At 41.8% G+C, this 19,599-nt stretch overlaps 1 protein-coding gene across 2 annotated transcripts in view; it reads right to left on the bottom strand.

Annotated features, from left to right (window-relative positions):
* Positions 1–19,204, bottom strand: part of LOC131968891 (receptor-type tyrosine-protein phosphatase gamma-like) — a 519,997-nt gene extending 500,793 nt beyond the window's left edge. For both annotated transcript variants that reach the window (XM_059329944.1, XM_059329943.1), the window contains exon 1: positions 18,651–19,204. In XM_059329944.1, the coding sequence (XP_059185927.1) occupies positions 18,651–18,744 (94 nt within the window). In that variant the 5' untranslated portion in view covers positions 18,745–19,204. The remainder of the gene's footprint in view (positions 1–18,650) is intronic.
* Positions 19,205–19,599: the final 395 nt, after the last annotated feature.

The following is a 19,599-nucleotide window of genomic DNA, read 5'->3' as shown; positions in this document are numbered from 1 at the left end:
GAAACTCATTATCTAAAGACTTAATTAGCATCGATGGCATTACCCTGGCCTCCAATACCACCATAAGGAATCTCGGAGTTATCTTTGATCAGGATCTGTCATTTAACTCCCATATAAAACAAACTTCAAGGACTGCATTTTTTCACCTACGTAATATTACAAAAATTAGACACATCCTGTCTCAAAAGGATGCAGAAAAATTAGTTCATGCTTTTGTTACTTCAAGGTTAGATTACTGTAATTCCTTACTGTCAGGCTGCTCCAATAAATCCCTAAAAACTCTTCAGTTAGTCCAAAATGCTGCGGCTCGTGTACTAACAAGAACCAAGAAAAGAGATCATATTTCTCCTGTTCTAGCTTCGCTGCACTGGCTCCCTGTAAAATCCAGAATTGAGTTCAAAATCCTTCTTCTTACTTACAAAGCTCTAAATGGTCAGGCACCATCATATCTTAAAGACCTCATAATGCCATATTACCCTTCTAGAGCACTACGCTCCCAAAATTCTAAGTTACTTGTGGTTCCTAAAGTCCTTGAAACTAGATTGGGAGCCAGAGCCTTCAGTTATCAAGCTCCTCTCTTTTGGAATCATCTCCCAGTCTCAGTACGGGAGGCAGACACCCTCTCTTTATTCAAGAGTGAACTTAAAACTTTCCTTTTTGACAAAGCCTATAGTTAGGGCTGGCCGAGGCCTGCCTTGGACCAGCCCCTAGTTATGCCGCTATAGGCCCAATGTGTCGGGGGACACGATACACCGGGGCCTTCTTTCTCTCTGTCCCAAATAAAACATGACACAAGCTTTTATTTTCCCAGAATACTCGCACTTTTCTCTGCTCTCTCTTTCACAGGGTGTGGAGCTGTGGTCCTGCTCAATCACTCCTGCTGGTCTCACTGCTGTGGATCTGGTTCGGCCCCAGATGGGAATGCTCCTCTCCTGGTCCACTCACCATCACTACTGGCCAATGGTGGCGCTTCATCACCTGCTGCTGTGCCCCCCCAAAAACTCCTGCTCCTCTCTCTCTCTCTCTCTCCCTCTCTCTCACCTCGTTCTTCATTTAAAATAAACGTTGTCTCTTAACTATCTAGAACACTGTCTACAACTAGATCCAAAGAGAGCTTGGCGTCTGCTGCAGCCATGTTGGATCCGTAAGAAAACTACAAGCTTCTGTCTGTCCAATAGTACGCGTCATCGTCTTGCCGTCCCTCCCCGTTCTGTGATTGGATACCAAAAGCAGGGCACAGAAGCGGCCATGGACACCATGCTGTCTTGCAGTTTGAACCGAAATTGAGCGTGCAAGGCAGTATGGCTATACCCAGGCTATGTACAGTATGCATGTAAACAGGAATCAAAGGGGAATATTAATATAAGTTAGCTATGCCAACAACTTAGTAGGAACACTGTCTTTTTTTGGAATAAGGACAAAAACAGAAATATTTTACTTATGTTAGCATAGTCATTGTATTATTTAGAGAAGGGATTTTTTATAATATTCCTTCGAATGCAACTTAGTAACACTTACATTAAAGTTGAGGGACTTGCAGGGATGCTTGAAATCAGTGAGAGTTAGGGGTGCTGAGAGAACAAACCTAAACACCAACATACTGAATGTCAAAGCAGCTGACAGAAACACAAAGTAAAACATGAGAACTGCAAGGAAAGGAATGAGGGTGTGAGATGTACCTCACAACCAAATTATCATTCAGTTTATAAAAATGCAGCACAGTGATGATCCAGACATCAAGGTTCAAGGTTCAATTTATTGCCATATAGTGTAAACACAATTGGAATTTTTTACAGCCAGTCATGCATGGATGTGGTTGTCAGAAAGGACATACGAGACAAGACATGATAAGACAAGACGACAGTGCATGGATTGATAGGTGCTTTTAAGTGACAATACTGATAAATAACAAAGTGCAAACAGTACGTTCAGTCCTGGTGGGCTATTGTGTTGAGCAGCCTGGCGGCCGTGGGGAAAAAGCTCAGGCGATGCCGGGTTTTTGCGGTTCTTGGGAGCCGTAGCCTTCTTCCAGAAGGAAGCATTTCGAACAAGGCAAAACCCGGATGTGAGGGGTCTGCCATGATTTTTCTTGCCCTCCTCACAGTCCTGGTGTTGTGTAGGGACTCTAGGGAGGGTAGAGAGGTGCCGATCACCCTCTCAGCCGAGCGGATCACCCGCTGCAGCTTGGCTTTGTCCTTGGCTGTTGCAGTAGGGAACCATGTGATGATTGATTGTGTTATGATGGATTCGATGATGGCAGTGTAGAACTGGATTTGTGTTGACCTGGGCAGCCTGAATTTTTTCAGCTGCCCTAGAAAGAACAGCCAATTGTGGGCCTTTTTCATGAGGGCCATGGTGTTCAGGCCCCATTTAAGGTCACAGGAGATGGTCAGCCCAAGGAAGCGGCAGGACTCCACAGTGGTCACTGGGGTGTCCCCCAGCATGATGGGAAGGGGTGGAGCTGCATTCCTCCTGAAATCCACCACTATTTCCATTGTCTTCAGAGCATTAAGCTCTAGGTTGTACTCACTACACCAACTGCGCAGCCGCTCGATCTTCCTCCTGTAGGCAGATTCATCCCCCGGGATATGAGGCCCACCAGGGTGGTGTCGTCTGCAAACTTCAGGAGCTTGACCGAGGGGTGAAGAGAGGTGTAGCTGTTGGTGTAGAGTGTAAACAGGGCAGGAGAAAGGATGCAGCCCTGTGGGGAACCCGTGTTGGTTGACCTGGAGCTGGATGTACACGACCCCAGCTTCACCCGCTGGGACCTGTTGGTGAGGAAGTCGGTTATCCACATTCAAGTGGGGACCGGTACCTGCAGCAGGGATAGCTGGCGCTCCAGGGTGAGAGGGAGGATTGTGTTAAAGCCTGAGCTGAAGTTCACAAACATGATCCTGGCGTAGTTCGCTGCAGTGTCGAGATGTTCTAGGACGTAGTGCAGAGCCAAGTTCACCGCGTCCTCCGTGGATCTATTGGCTCTGTAGGCAAACTGCAGGGGATCCAGTGCAGGAGGGAAGGGGGCAGGGGCTCTTTCTCGAACCTGCAGTAGAACTTGTTAAGCTCGTTGGCAAGGGGGAGGCTGTCAGGCGTCGGTGGGGACTTGGGTCTGTAGTTGGTGATTTTCTTTAGGCCTTTCCAGACGGAGGAGGGGTTGCCATCCGACAGCTGCTGCTGCAGCCTCTCTGCATAGCAATGTTTCGCCTCCTTCACTGCTTTAGCAAATCTGTACTTAGTCCGTTTGAACAGATCCCCATTCCCACTGCGCCTGGCCGCCTCCTTCTCCTTTCTCAGCTGTTTAAGCTGAGGGGAGAACCAAGGCTTATCATTGTTGTATATCTTCCTGGAGTTGAGAGGGACACAAACTTCCTCACAGAAGCCGATGAATGATGTCACAGTGTCAGTGTATTCATCCTGGTTGTTGTCAGCTTCTGGCCCCGCCCACTCAAAGGCCTGGTCGCAGCCCGCCTACTCAAGGCAGGCACGGAGTCGCTCCCGTTCTTCGCTGGACCACACTCTGAACTGACTCACTACAGGTTTCGAGAGTTTTAATTTCTGCCTGTAGCAGGGTATCAGGTGGATGAGGTCGTGGTCACTGTTGCCCAGCACCGCACGGACTGAATGAAACTTGTTGCCTGTACCTAGGGAGCGCCCGTCTAAGATTTGCCCTGTTGAAGTCTCCCACAACTATAAAAAAGCCATCCGGGTGCTGGCGTTCCACAGTCATTATTTGCTCTGCCAGTGTGTCTACCGCTGCGGTGACGTCAGCAGAGGGTGGAATGTAAACACACACTAGAATGAATTAACTGTACTCACGGGGGGAATAGAATGGATGACAGAGGATGCAGAGGGATTCCAGTTCAGTAGAACAGTGCCGGCCGATCACTGTCACATCGGAACTCCAGCGATCGTTGACAAAGAACAATAGTCCTCCACCGCGCAACTTGTTTACTGCCGCGAAGTCTCTGTCCGCCCGGAACGAAGAGAAGCCTTCAAGCTCCACAGCCTCGTCAGGTGTAGCTGGCGATAGATGGGTCTCCACAAACGCAAAGACAGCCGATGAATGAAAGTCCTTGCTCCTTGCTACGAGGCGCTGGAGTTCATTTTATTGCAGAGAGAGTTCACGTTTGCGAGGAATATTCCCGGAAGAGGTGGTCTCGTTCCCCTCCGGCGCAGACGAACCAGAGAACTAGCTCTCCTTCCCCGCTGTTGCGCTTTCACCCCATGTTGCACCTCTCCATATGAGTCAGCTGTTACTCTGTCACTGTAAACACAGACCGCAGTCTGCAGGGTAGTTCATACACTTCAATGACCAATCCCAGAATCATACCGTTATATATATATATGGGAATCATGATCACAGGGGGCTTTTGTGTCACCTCTCCACTTCTGTTCATATTCTCTCTCTCTCTCTCTCACTCTCTAACTCTCACACTCTCACACTCTCTCTCCCTCTCTTTCTCTCTCTCTCACACTCACTCTCTCTCTGAAGGATGATCAGTGTCTGAAGCTACTTTGATTCAGAAGGACGTTTGAAAAATGTCCTCTAAAACACAATGTGTTTGTGCGTGCGAGTCCTCATTACAAGGAATATAATGATGGACTAATACATATAATAATAAATAAATCCAAATGTATTATTTTTCCAGCCACAGATACTTGAGTACTACACATATAATGTTTACCATTTCCTAATGGAGTACTGCCTATAAGTTTAAACTCTTTTATCAATAAATGTTTTTTTTTAATGATTTAAGGGGATTCTGCTGCTACTTCCCATGTCCATGGGGACTTGTTAGAGGCACAGTAAAAAAGGCAAATAAAGCTCTCCAGCCATGCTAACAGTGATGCTTTAAGTGAAATGCTTCAATCACAGTGCTGACATATTCCTTTTAACATGCTAATGTCTTGCCGCAACATCTCGCAGGCTGCCATATTTATTTCTCATGTTGGTTTGCTAAAACCATGCTAAAAAATCAGCAAAAAAAAAAAAAGGAAATGGGACATGAGGGATGCACCGATCCAACAACAATTCAGTTCCCCAACAGCTTCTGATAGCTGGGCTTTGGGCACCAATCTGACATCAGTGCTTAATTAATAAGTTTTATGCCTCACTGTGTGGAAATTACTATAGGACCATTGTTTCTAGTGTTAAGCAACATCAAGCTTGACTTTAACATAGCTTTCCTACCTTTGTAAAACAAATGCATAGAAATGTACTGATTTGTTTATTATTACAATAATAAATCCAGCAAAATAGGGAAGAAAAACTCTCAAATTTAACAGGAATTACAATTAAAGTGTAAACCTTTTAAATGCAGCAACAAATTGCTCAAACTTGGAATTATGATTTTATTATAAAACAATATTTGCATCAAACGAAAACAAATTGTAATTTTAAATAATTAGTCCAAAAAGGGATTTAGATTAAATATAAAATAAACAGGAATCCCACTTTCACAGGGTAGTGTCTGTCATGCTGTATTGTGCCTTTTTTTCGACCGGTGTAGCAGATTAATGTGTGACCTTGTCATCAGACGACTTTCAGTTGAATTCGGTGGGTGCCAAGTTACGACAGCCATTGTAAATAGCATTTTCCCCTTTTAAGTTTAAAAGGACAGAATAGTTCATCCAATTATTTTTTACTTTTAAATGAAAACCAAACAATTAGGGCCATCTTAAAATAGTCTTTCTGTTTCCAACGGCTGACATAACAACAGACACATTTGATTTAAAGGTGCCAGTTAAACTTTAACACCAGCTAAACTTGTCAAATTCATTGACACAGTCTGTAGGTGTTTAATTAAGTTTGTTGTGTTTATATTTTGTGGAACACTAGCTTTACAAGCATTACAAATAGCTGTAGAACTTGTTGCTGTTTCAAGAGAGAAATGCCTCAATATTGGTGATGTGTTGTTGTTAGCTTGTATTGCTACTGAAGCTGCAAGAAGATGACACATTACCAGTGGCGTAATATGCACATGTAAATATGAAGATATAATTACACTGAATAGATTGGCCTCATTGTCACAACCCAATCCAGTATCAGTCAGTATCGGTCTGATATCTAATAAATAATATCCAATTGGTGCATCTCTACGGGAAATGCAAAAACTTATAAGAAGGAAGTGATTTCTTTTGCAAATATAAGGTTATAAACCAACTATATTATATATTATAAGTATAATTTATTGTCTGAGGACTAGGGCTGGGCGATATGGCCCTAAAAGATTATCACGATATTTCAGAGTATTTTTGCGATAACGATATACTTGACGATATTAAAAAATACTGAAAAATATATAGAAAAAGATTTTTTAGTCTGTATAAATTAATAAAAATCGTACAACAAAATAAAAATCAATCATAAATCTAAATGTAGTGTAAATTGCTAATCTCAACAGTTGCCAAATACAAAAAAATTACTCTTGACTCTTGAGTATTAGCAAATAATTTAAAAAAATGACCATCTAGGGGGTCCAGAGGGCCCCTGGGAGAAAATTTTGTACATTTTATATTACAATCAATTCCATCCATTTTGAGAGCCAAATGTAAGCAAACAACTCACATAACATTTTTCACAGTCAACAGGGCCTTCCACTAAGACATGGAGCAGCCAGACTGTGTGGACTAGAGAAATCTTTTTCATAAAAGCCCAAATTTGGTTCCTCTCACACATTCTAATGCCACTATTCCATCATGTACACTGATCTTAATCATTGCCTATTTTAATTAATTATTGTAAAGGAGAATAAGGGTTCTTCTATGATTTATTTAAGACATCTTATTTTGACAGTCTTCTTGTAAATTCTGAGGTGGATTCTGTGCTTTTATTTTGAAAGCGGCATTGTTTAGCGACAGGAAGTAATAGTAGCTTTTTGTGATTAATACCAAAACAACTGTAATTGTTAGATAATGTTAGCTCGCGGCTAACGAACGGTATAAAGCCTGATTTCCACCGGGCGCGTTACTGCAGCGTAACGTCAGCGTCGCGTATGACGTTGCAAATAGGTAACACTCTAATCAATGAGAGCATTTCCACCAGGCGCGTAGCGTAACGTAACTGCAGCGTCGCGTCAGCGTCTCTACGCGAGCATTAGGTAGGACTTCTATTTCTCCGCAAGACGCTGCCAAATCGCGTGAATCTCAACAGCGCAGATCGCACCAGACAGGAAGTCCGACTCAGAATCAGCGTAAAACACTTCCGCCCCTTTCAAAATAAAACACAATACGCAGTTCATGCAGCCTAAAACTACTTCACATCAACATTATTTTATGACCGGGGCACCAGATCGGCAATCAATCAATCAAAGGGTCTCAGAGGATCGGCGACACGGACGACAAGAGACTGATTGTTGAAGTGGAACATCATACAATCATTTATGACATAACATATTGTTTTTATAAGGATAGATGGTCAGATCAACATATCTTTCACCTCAGAGAAGCAAAGTAAGTTGGTTTTTGTTGTTGTTGTTTACTTTATACACACAGTTTATCCATAGACTGTATAAATAGAGTTTAAAGTTTATCACGGGATCTTGCGGTCTCCCGTATGGTCAGGATTATCGCGTGATCTCGTTATCTCGCGTGTATACGGCCGGCTCGCTAAACTGACGTGCTGCTGCTGTAACGCACCCGGTGTGAATTGACAGACGCAGCAAAAACGTTGTGGAGACGTGCTGCTGCTGTAACGCGTCCGGTGGAAATCCCCAGTAATGCAGCAGTGTGTTTGGGCCGTTTGGGCCTCTGACAGGCCCGGACAGGTTGATAGTATTTAGATTGGCGCACGCACACACAGATGCGCACGGGGAGTAGGTAGGCACGGCAGCTTGCTGTATTCAGCGCGTGTGTTTAAACCAGGCGGCAATCTCCGTGTCTGAGCATGGAGGCCAACCAGGAAGTGCCTTAAGCCTGCAATCTACAGAAAATTCCAAGAGGTGGTGCCAAGTTTGGCTGCAAAAAAAATCTGCCCATTCATTTCAGTGCAAAATTTGAAAACTTCTGACTTGATTTATTACCTCAGAAAACTTTTTCAGGACAACAATATGGTCTCAATCACTCGTAAAAAATCATCTTCAAGACAATTTGATGTCAAAAGTTCTAATAATGGCCCCATTTAGAAGAAAATAGAAGATAAAGAATAGTATGATTTGGGGCGTGGCTACAGGTCACTGACAAGGCGAGCTGTCACCAGGAGAGAAGCAGAGCAATGCGTATCCACGGCAACGTGTCAATAAAGTTATGTATAACGTTATATAGATAGAAAAGAGGACGTTTACCGATTTGGTCTCATAACTTTGACCCTTTCACTGTATTTTCACTTAATGACAGTTGTATTATTGTAATATTTGAACGTTTTGTTCGGTAAAAATGTCTTGTTCAGTGTTTGGTTGGACTAACAGACACTCCAAGGAGTCGCTGCTCAGTTTCTGAGGTAAGAAAGCTACATTTTGTTTTTGTTTGTTGCCAAAACTAACATCCCAGTTAATGCTCCAATTAATGCTAACATGAATTAGCAGCGGCTTCTCTCAGTCGGGTTGCCAGTGTAGAGAGGCGTGTAGTCACTGTCGTCAGATCCCTCTCGCTTCGCCACAGTCCAATTATGGTCTGCTCCGCGTATCGGAAACAAGATGGCGACGCAAGATGGCGACGAGTATAACGCTGAACTCAAGGCTTCCAACGGGCAGTCCACAAACCAATGGGTGACGTCACGGTGACTACGTCCATTATTTATATACAGTCTATGGTATAAATGTGTGAATGCGCGCCGCATGTCTCGGAGGAGGATGGAGAGGTGCGGGTTGGGTGACAGACACTCTGCTGACACAAAACACAAAATAACTTGATATTATGAATAGTGTAGATATACTTTCAGTAGCTTGAAATGTGAAGTTAGCGCAGCACATGATACTATAGCGGGCCGCCACAGTCTATGTAATTAATGGGAAATCCTTACACCACTACGTCAAGAAGTAAGAATGTTGCCAATATCATGATATGCATTTTTTAACCCATAAAAAATATATACCGGTATAATCGTGAACGATACGATATGGCACACCCCTACTGGGGACCATGGATATTTGAACCAATTTTCATCTAAATAAATCTGATATTTTCAATTGATTTTGGACTCAACTAAATTGGTCAAATGAGAATGATTTCAGTCCCTCCTATGGATCAAACACGCATTGGATCCTTCCTCTCAATAAATATAATTCACATGCATAATTCCATTCCATTGACTCCTCATAGCAGGTAAACAGGTCTTAAGGTTTAACATGTGTGTTTGTATTTGTCGAAAGCTTGTTTGAACATCTGGCTGCTTATGCCTATTATATCTCTAATGTGAAGAATGGCCAAAATTACATCAATATGATGCCAGCTGGAAATAGGCAGAGTTTGGTTTCCTCTCAGTCTCTGTGTCAAAGCCAACTGTGGCTGTTTATCTTCATAAAATTATAATATGATATTTATTCCCTCATTAACAGCCAAGGAGAAGCATTTAAAATGTGTCCTTACGTACCTTCAACACTTTGCATCTTGATGTTGACTTTGAGATTCACCCTGACTCATAATTTCCATTTTTTAAATTTGTTAATAACTTCTACAGCAAATGTTTTGTGAGTACTTAACAACTGTAAAATAAGTGTGTGTGTGTGTGTGTGTGTGTGTGTGTGTGTGTGTATGCGTGAGCATGTGCGTGTGTGCAGACACACATTTTTCAATTCTGGTGAAAAATGGGATTTAACTTTATGGCCATTAGTGGGGTTGTGTTCAGAATAATAATACACGGTTACAAAAGCATGTTAATGTGACAAGACAGCAGTATTAGATGAATATGAAAGAAAGAAAGAAAGAAAGAGTGGAAGGACTGATGAGATGAAAATAAAAGAAAGACAAAGGATAAACAAAGAACAGAAAGGAGGTCAGTAAGAGAAGAGGAGAAAGAACAATAAAAAAGGAAGGGAAGACAAAAACAGAAAAGGGTAGAACAATAATGACAATTATTGGAAGAGCAGAAATACGACCAAGTAATGAAAATGAATAAAAGGAGATGAAAAGGTGCAAAAGCATAATGACGAATACATTAATGAGCGTAAGCTGAGAGTAGGCACATAAGAAAGAAAAAAACAATGTTGGAAAATGGATAAATGATCATTGGAAGATAAAAAGGAAATAAAAAACAGCAGAAAAAGTTTTTTTCAAAAAAAGGGTATGAGGCCAAGAAGGACAGAGGAAGTGAGAGAAAAGCTTACTAAAGTATTCAGTAAAACATGAGGACTGTCTAACCGACACGCCAAATATCATATAAGATGGTAACATTTATTTCACCTTTCTCAGGGAGAAAGCAGCTGCTTCCATTCCACTGTCAGCAGGGATGACTGATGGAAGTCGAGTGAAGTGCATTTCAACATTTAAAATGAGAAAATGTTCTGGGAAATGGCAGGAACACCCATCTACACCTTTCACCAGTGTATCGGAGAGCTGTCACAGCTCCAGAGTGAATGGCCACCTATCAAGCCTGACAAAAGAACACAAAGTGTCTGAAAGTCCTGACATGTGCCAAGATGGTGCCGTAGGGGGGAGGAGGGCCCATCGCCAAAAGAACCACCACCTGGCAACCGTCAGCCACCGCTTTGTCAGGAATATCCCATCAAATTGCATCTTACAGCTTCCAAAACGACTGGCAGTGTCACAAGTTTCAATCAAGGGGGGATAGGTGGAGTGCAAACTCTCTCTTTGGCTTTTGTCATGTCCATTTGTTTTCCCATCTCATCTCCTTCTCTTGTCACCTCCCGTTGTTTGTTTGGAGTCGCCGTCGGTTAGACTCGTCAGCCTCCATGCCGGTCGACAGCCTGTCAGTCTAAGCCCTTTTAACACACAACAGCCCTGCACAGTGACACAGAAGCTCCCCTGGCATCCCGCTTAGCAAAATGGAAAAAAGGTCTTGGCTGCATACATCTCTCCACTCTCATCAGCATCTCGAGCTGTCTCTATGTCTTTCTCCTTTCTCTTTGTTTTTCTCCTCTCTGGGTTGTGTTTCTGCCTGCACGCAACCACAGCCTGCCAGGAAGTCTAGCAGCAGTTACTGGTTTACCAACTGGGAATGGAGACAAAGGTTTAATTCAAGCAATCTTTGACTCTGTTGCTAAACATATGCCGTTTCTCACACCTTCATTTGACAAATGCAAATATATATTTACTAGTGCAGTGCCCTTAGGAAGTATGTATTCGTACAGTGGGAGATGAAATGCAACATAAGAAGTGAATAAAGCTAAATCTTCACTTAGCATGCTAATCGCGAATAACAGAATTTGCACTTTACATGCAGACCACTACAACTGCACTGCCTTCAACTCCATAAAACACTTACTTTTCATACGGTATCCAGCACATACACATTGAACATTGATATTCGCTGGAAACTATTTGAACATTATTGGAAAATCGAACCTTGTAGCGTACTTAGGTAGGCTAAATAGATTTACAGATGAGATGAGTCAGGGTGGAAATCCAGAGTGGATTGTGTTACTGACCAGGTGTAGGCCTATCACACAATGGGGCGGAGCTCCCCTAAAAGGCGTCCGATCAGAAACAGTGCAATGCCACAACACGTCCTACGTAAATAATGATATTTTGAAAAATGAATTAAAAAATCTTCAAATCAAGGATGCACACCTTCATGCCACATACGAAATCTTAGGTCAGTCTGACTAACGGTCAGCGAGATATGCCCTAGACACACACACACAGACACACAGACGCTTCTTGCTTTTATAGATAGATAATACATAGATCAAATGCTTCGGGGTGACAAAACTACAATTACCATCCAAGTCTGTTGTCATTTTAGTACCTTTTTTCTATTTGTTTTGGTTTTCCAGCAACTCTTCTCAGTGAAAGGCCCCTAGTAAACAAATCATAATGTGCATTACCTGCCTAGCACCAAATAGACACAAACAGTTACTGTAGATGGTGGAGCATTTGTTGGTGGAGACCAAACTAAAGGGGAGTGAATATTGGACCAACATTGTTCTGGTGGTGGGAAAAAAATAAACTCTGGATGTGTAAATAAGCAACTGTTTGCTGGGGCAACATTAAAAAGCATGTGTTACAAATTAACCATTCAATATCACTGTTTCGGTACTATTTGTCAGTATTCAATGCTATCGTATATTTCATATTTTGGTGGCTGCTGCAAATGTATTGGGGTTTAATACACCTTGTTGTAGCTCAGAGAATTATGAAATCCATTGATCTGTCACACAAACAGTGTTCTACTGCATTTTTTCTTTATTGGCAACTGGAACCATAGTGAAGAAACGACTTCATAGTATTCTTGAGGCTGGATCTAGGCTTTTTCAAGGAGCATAAGTCAGACGTATGAATGAAATGCCTGCCTCAGAAGCATCATGGTGATAAAGGCAGGCAGAACATATGGCAGCAAATGGAAACCCTGCCGGAAGCTAACAAGACTTAGCAAAGCAAAATGAAAAGAGTGAGAAAAGTGGAGAGAAAAGCAGGTGGGGGGTTGCTGTTGGAAAGCTGCTCGCAGATTTAATGGAGTGAACACCCCCTCTTCTCCAAATAATCTGGCAGCAGACTGATTAAAACATTTCTAAAAAAAATGAAGTGGAACAATTGAGTTAAAGAGATAAGAGAACAGAAGTGAAAGCCTGATGGTGGTTGAAGAGTACGCCTTATTTCAGCAGCCCATTAAGTCTAACTTAAGGTAAGGCCAGTCAGCTCCATCTTTCCCACCATTCTCTTTTTTAAAGCTGTCGAGCATATGGTTTAAAAAAATAAAAAAACTATGATGAGAAACATATCAAAAGCTGGCAAGCTCAGCTGAGCAGAAACACTGATGAAAAAGACAATGAGACCACGCTCCACTCATCCTGTTCCTCCGTACCTAATATCATCATTACTGATGTTATCATTATCATACCTATCTATCTTTAGTTTCTCCCTTTGTGCAACAAAACAGCATCATTTCCTGCTAAAAATCAATATCACAATAGAAAGGATGTTTTCTTTTTTTCTCCATTTATCGGGTTCCCCATCCCTCTCTCTTTCAGGCAGCTATGTCCTAATGACAAGGCAACAGCTACCAAAGCAGCTTCCTTCATAGATAAATGTCTGAAGCCGCCCCCACTGCAACTTACATATACACATACACAAACATGACACGCTATCTTTTAATCAATCTATTAAAGGAAGCGGGCTAGTGTTGACAGGCCCCACGCTGGCTGATAAAGTGACCTGTGAGCCGACGTGCAATCGTTTTTCTGGCCACAGCGGAGGCCAGATAATAGTTCGGTGAGCACTGAGATGATGATGATAATGGTGGCAACCGAGGGCCACGAAGCATATCCAATCCCTTCCCTAAATGTCAACCTCTCCGTATCGCTGCGACAAAATGGCTCAGAGAAAAGCTTTGTGACACCAAGGCCTGCTTAGAATGGTTAACAAATCCACTTGTCTCATGTGTTTCTATATTTAAAGAATCAGAAAAGGTGAAAATACACACTTTCACAACAGAGAAAAGGAAGGTTAAATTCAAATAATAGGGAAGGAAAGAGACAGAGATAGATGGAAGGAGGGTGAATAGATGTGCTAGCTCAGGCGCTTGTTGTGAGATTACAATGACTGTTCTGTTTTTCCTCCTAGCCAGGAGCGACAGGACCCATTCATTTTTCACAGCAGAGAGCGACAGATTGAAGTCCAGACATCTCTTTCTTTCCCTGTCCCTGCTGTCTTCTTCTTCTTTTTCTTTCTTTCTCCATCTCTGTTGTGTGTTTGGTTAACCCAGGGCTGAAGTGCAGCGCAGTGACAGGGGCGTGATGCCTCGGCGCTGACACCGCACGCCGCACACGGAAAAAGAAAAGTGATGCTCTGTGTCAGCTAGCGGACGCCCCACAGTGATGTTCACTGTTTCCCATCCCAAAAAAACAGATGTTTGCGTGGTTGCAAACCGGCCATTATGTGGGTGGCTGGGGGCGTGCTGGCAGCAGTCAGGTCACTTGTGCAGATGTGACAGCACAGCACCATCTTCCTGTATTTCTAACGGCACTTGGCTGAATCATTTGCGGGTGTTGCTCTGCAGGAAGGTATGACATTATTGAGGTGGACTCGAGAGTAAACAATGCTCTACTCTCAGGAAACACAGAGCACAAAGCACTCAGCCATGCTCTCCAACACCACAGGTTGGAGCTTAGGCCATTATAGAGGCCCCTTCGCCTCCCCACAGCTTCATAGATGAGATTTACGTTTGATGAATAAGCAAGACAATACAAAACTGCATATGCAAGAAGTAGAATCTGTCTTTCTCAGACAGATTCTATTTGCAAGCTTGAGCTTTTCTTAACATGTACAGGTGCATCTCAATAAATTAGAATATCATAGAAAAGTCAATTTCCAGTAGTTCAAGTCAAATAGCCCCAACCAAGTATTGAGTCATATAGATACACTGTAAAAAAAATTTTTAAAAAATCTGTTTAATTTACGGTAAAATACTGGCAGCTGTGGTTGCCAGAATTCACTGTAAAAAAATACAGGGAGTTTTCTACTGTAAATTTAAATGTAAAAATCATCAAAAACTGTAATTTAGACAGATTAGTCCCTTTATTTTTAGGGTGATTGTGTCCTTGTGACATTATGGTGCTTCCCCTTTAATTTTACATGAAAAAATTGGTGTTTTCTACAGTTTAAAAGTTTCACACTATTCCTTGATTTACAGTAATTTCTGCTACGGTGATACTACATTTTTAATTGTACGCCCCTATTTCTGATGCAATTTGATGGTGTTATACTACAATATTTACAAACATTTTTACAGTGTAAACAACCTTTTTAGAGGCCAACATTTCCATATTAAACACACTTTTTGAAATTGGTCTTTGGTGATATTAACATTTTTTTGAGACGCTGAATTTTAGGTCTTCATTAAATGTAAGCCATAATCATTATAATTAGAGGAAATTAAATAAATTAAGACATGAAATGTTTCTTTCTGTGTGTAATGGATCTTTACAATGTGTTATTTCAACTTTTTGAATTGAATGACTGACATAAATACAGTTTTCTATGATATTCTAATTCATTGAGATGCACCTGTATGGTATGCAAATCTTAAAGGGAGTTAGAATCGTGACCAGATTTCATTCAGGTGGCTCAAATTAGCAAACCAAACAGAACAAAATTCTTAAAAATCGTAGGATTCCATTGCAAAGACTATGCCAACTTTAATCAACCAGACACAGAAGATCAGGTTTAACAGGCACGCTGTACTTTAATATAAAGATCAATGATAAGGAGACAGGCCTTTTTTCAGATTCGTCTCTGATGACATCGAGGCTCTTGTTCAGTACTTTTAAAGACAATCAGTGAACCAGGACTGGAAAGAACACATCATGCACCGCCATATGAATTATCTGCATCTTGTTGGGGTTTTTTCCTGTACTCCTGAATGTGTTTATAATATATAGCTACATAATACTTTTTCAAAATCTAAGTCTTGTCTTTAGTTTTGTTGTTTTTTAGACCCATGTGATTTTCTGATTATATGCAAGTTGTTTGAGTTTTTCTTTTCCTGTCACAAGATTTGTATTGGACATGGGTTGGAAAAAAACTGCAAATCACTGGCAAGAAACTGAGTGGTGCAGTTATTTTTTGTTGTGACTAAAAATGTTTTTGGATGCAATCAGACTGCAAGTAAATCAAGATTGTAATTTCCGGTTTTGGAGGTATGGAGATATTCTTTCAACACTACACAACTAGGATTTTCTTTTACAAAGAGGTAATGATGTTAGAAGCTCTCCTTCTATTTCTTCCCTTGATAATAACGTATGTCCAGTAAACCAGAATTGAAAAAAAATAATTATTTGGTTGCCACTTTTTTTCCTTTTCCTTTTTCAGGATTATTGAACATCAGCCACAAAAGTTATCCGCATTTGCATGTGGCCCACAGGTGACATGTTTCTGATGGAAAGACGATCCTGCCTTTCCCTGTGCTTCTTCCAAACCAATCTCCTGGATAAGAGCCTTATTAATAGAAGAGAGTAGCAGGCTGGAGGTAAGGAGAGCAGCGCTGAGTGTGTGGATGATGATACCCAGCAGGAGAGAAGAGCACTCGTTTTTGTTTCTACATCATGTGCCACCTGTTTTAAACCAACAGGAACCAACCACCTTGGGCTCGCTGGATGTTGCTATTATGATGACATGCGGTCAGAGAGGAGTGAAAGAGGTCAAGTAGAGAGAAAGAGAGATTATCGTTGTTCCGCGTCCCGATGCGTCGCTAAAGCATCTCAAACTGGCATCTAAATATCTGTTCATCCGTGCTTTTACATATCCTATATTTCAATGAAATTGATTTTCCCCATCTCAAAATTATATTTTTCAGACCATGTATCTCTCACCACTCATGCCTTACTCTGTTGTTTCTCTCCGGATGTATTATCAGATGAAATGCAAGAGGGAAAATAGGTGGGGTGAAGGGGCATGACACAAGCCATTTAAAAAAATTGAAGTCAGTCTATCAATCCTTACAGCATTTAAGTTTTTCGCAAACACACGCACATTTTCTGTGCGTGTGTTTCATAACATCTCTTAAGACATATAAGAAATATAAGATCTATCTATCTATCTATCTATCTATCTATCTATCTATCTATCTATCTTTCTATCTATCTATCCATCTTTGCAAGCTGAAAAGTAGGCTATTACAGTGGGACTAAGCGGCTCTGTGATAACGTGTCATATCTATAGACAGCCAGAGCTGACAGCTCCAACACAAGCTCAGTGAATTGTAACATTAGAGTGACTCCTCAGACTGAGGTTTGGGGCCAATGAGAATCCATAATAGAGAAAGAGATATAGGTAAGTGATAGAGGGTCCAATGAAGTCATTAATGCACTTCTCAGATTTCATTAAAGAAAGAATTAGTGAGGCTTGTTTTGTTCACAACGCTGTTACACACCAACCTGGAGCTAAGCTGGGTAATAAATCAATAGAGCATTAAACTCAGGACATGACAGCACACTCTGACAGTGTCAGGGATGTTCTGTTATCATAACAGAGATTCCTTTTTAAATTGGTAATTTAGTAATTTTACAACCTTAATTTCAATTCTTATCTCTGCTCCAAACACTGAATAGCTCTCTCACTCCACATTCACATTGCAGATGCATCATCGTCTTTTATATGTCATGTTCTGCAAAAATATCCTTTGAAACCCCCATTTGTCTAAAATGATGTCTTATGATGTTATAGAGGTATTAATGAGGTTAAAGAGGGATTTTTTCCCCTAAATACTATCTAATTCTACTTATTATATTATTAGGTATATATACCTACGTATTGATCAGACAACAAAATGACTCACGTGTACACAGTTTATTTGTAAAATAATATAATATATGCATGCAAATCTATTTTAGGGTTAGATTGGTTAATGGTGAACATAAGAACATCTTAATGTCCTAATTTAAAGCCATCGTGGGATTGAATGTGTGTGAAAGTGTCTGGGACGTGTCTTCTTCCCCAGCTGGAGGATGTAGTCTATATGGGCATTCTGGTCAAGGTCAAACTTGTTTTGTTGACATTTTTTTTCCTATTTAAATCAACATATTTTCCCACTGTACTGTCTGAGAAAAAAAATCAACAGAAAATGCGTTGTTTCAGTTTAGCTGTTGGCTCCTGAGGGTTTAAATGGAAAGGTCCAGGGCCTGAGAGTTTGTGAATTAGCTGAAATTGAAGCGGATGTTTCCCCTTTAGAAAACAATGTGGGAAATAGTTCAGTTCAACTACATAATATAATAGAGAATAGCACTTAAAAGCACTTAGGACAGTGTTTGTTTCTCACCATTAAAACAAAGTAGTGAGTGTTACCTATGGCTATCTACAGGGTGATCTTATTGATTGGAGAACTCTTCCGAGGGGTTTACATGACAACCCTAAACACAGACGTGAGGTCTCCTTTTCACTTTGCGTAGATTTAAGCCTTTGGATTTTTGGGGGATTTTTCCCTGGGTTGTATATGCCTGAGTGTGTTAAGCGGCTTCACAGCCCTGCTGTCTTGCTTCAGGCGGTGAGATAACGGCTTTGGCTTGCGCGCCGCCGGCTGACAAGGCATCACATATTCTACGTTTTATCTCTCCATATGCCTGACCCAACTACCAGCCTAGCCAGCCTACTGCTCCTTTAAAGGTATCCCAACCTATTATATCATTTCCCCCATTTATTTATTTTTGTTATTTAAAGGGCTGAAAAGAAAAAGGAAAAAAAAGATGGAATGGGTGAATTAAAGGGGGAGGACTAAGTTCCACCAGAGGAAAGAAAGCAAGAGGGATGATGCTCCTGTGATAGAGATGTGCTTTTCAAACAGGTCACTCAGCTGCATACAAATCCTTTCACCAACTGCCTTTTTGCGTCTCCGACAGTTTGTGGTGGACGTGCCGGTGCCGGTGCAGCGCGTCAAGCTAAAAGGCAAGAAATATCCCTTCTAGGCTATTCAATGCAGGGACTTGACTTTACTCTGTCAGCCTATTACAAATGCGCTTCGTCCCGACAATGACACCACGATAAGCACATTCCTCCATAGCCAGACATAGAAGCCCAATGTTTCACTTGTAGGGGATGAAACTTACCAGGATGACACTCGGCCCAGAGGAGCACGAAGGCAGGCAAGATGAGGGAGAAAATCCACCAGCAGCAACAACACGATTGCAGTAGCCTCCACATGGTAATAATATGCACCTCGACATGCAAACAATAAGCAGCAACAACTGTTGAGTTTGTCCCTTTTGCGGGCAAATCAGCGACGCCTTCGCTGCGTAAAATGCAGCGCCAGAGAGGCAGCTGAGACCGGGCACGGTGGAGGTGGAGGGCGGAGAGATTTTTAGAGGTCCACTAAAGAGTCTTTCCGTCCCAGAATCCCCCCGATATCCTGTGATATGTGCATAACACTCGGATAGTGATGGTTATGAAGGAGCGTGTGTACATGCAGAGGAGAGCCTAGCAGCGGGGGAACACACAGCGCGGCGTCGCTTCTGCGGTGGAGGCAGCGCAGGTCGGACACACACAGAGAGGAGAGTCGGTGTTGGTGTTGGTGATGGTGATGGAGAGGCGCTGAAAGCTTTCCATTCCTCCGTCCATCCAGGAAATAGCGTGTGAGCCCAAGTCTGGCAAAGACTTTAAAACAGTCTTGGGGGTGAGGGAGACAGCGAGAGAGAGAGAGAGAGAGAGAGAGAGAGAGAGAGAGAAGGATGGAGAGAGGCAGGTCACTCCTCTGGATCCTAGCGCCGGCTTCAGGACTCTCAGTCGCTCAGTATAATAGCATGTACATGGTCCGTTATTATAGGCAATAATGGCCTAAAGCCTATATGTGTTCTCATGGTGATCCTCAAGCTTTTTGTTTATTAGGACTCCAAAATAAATCCACATTCGACAAGCATCGCTTCACCATCCCACACTGCAAAAAGGTGTGTCTAAAAACAAGATAAAAACACTAAATCTGAGGGAAATTATCTTGCTGCATGGACACAGTTTCACTTGACAAGATTTCATGAAGTAAGATTGTTAAATCTAGAAATAAGC

This window comes from Centropristis striata, chromosome 3 (genome assembly GCF_030273125.1).
Source record: "Centropristis striata isolate RG_2023a ecotype Rhode Island chromosome 3, C.striata_1.0, whole genome shotgun sequence".
Lineage (NCBI taxonomy): Eukaryota > Metazoa > Chordata > Actinopteri > Perciformes > Serranidae > Centropristis > Centropristis striata.
The sequence above is the reverse complement of the archived record's forward strand: the minus strand, read 5'-3'. Positions and strand labels throughout refer to the sequence as shown.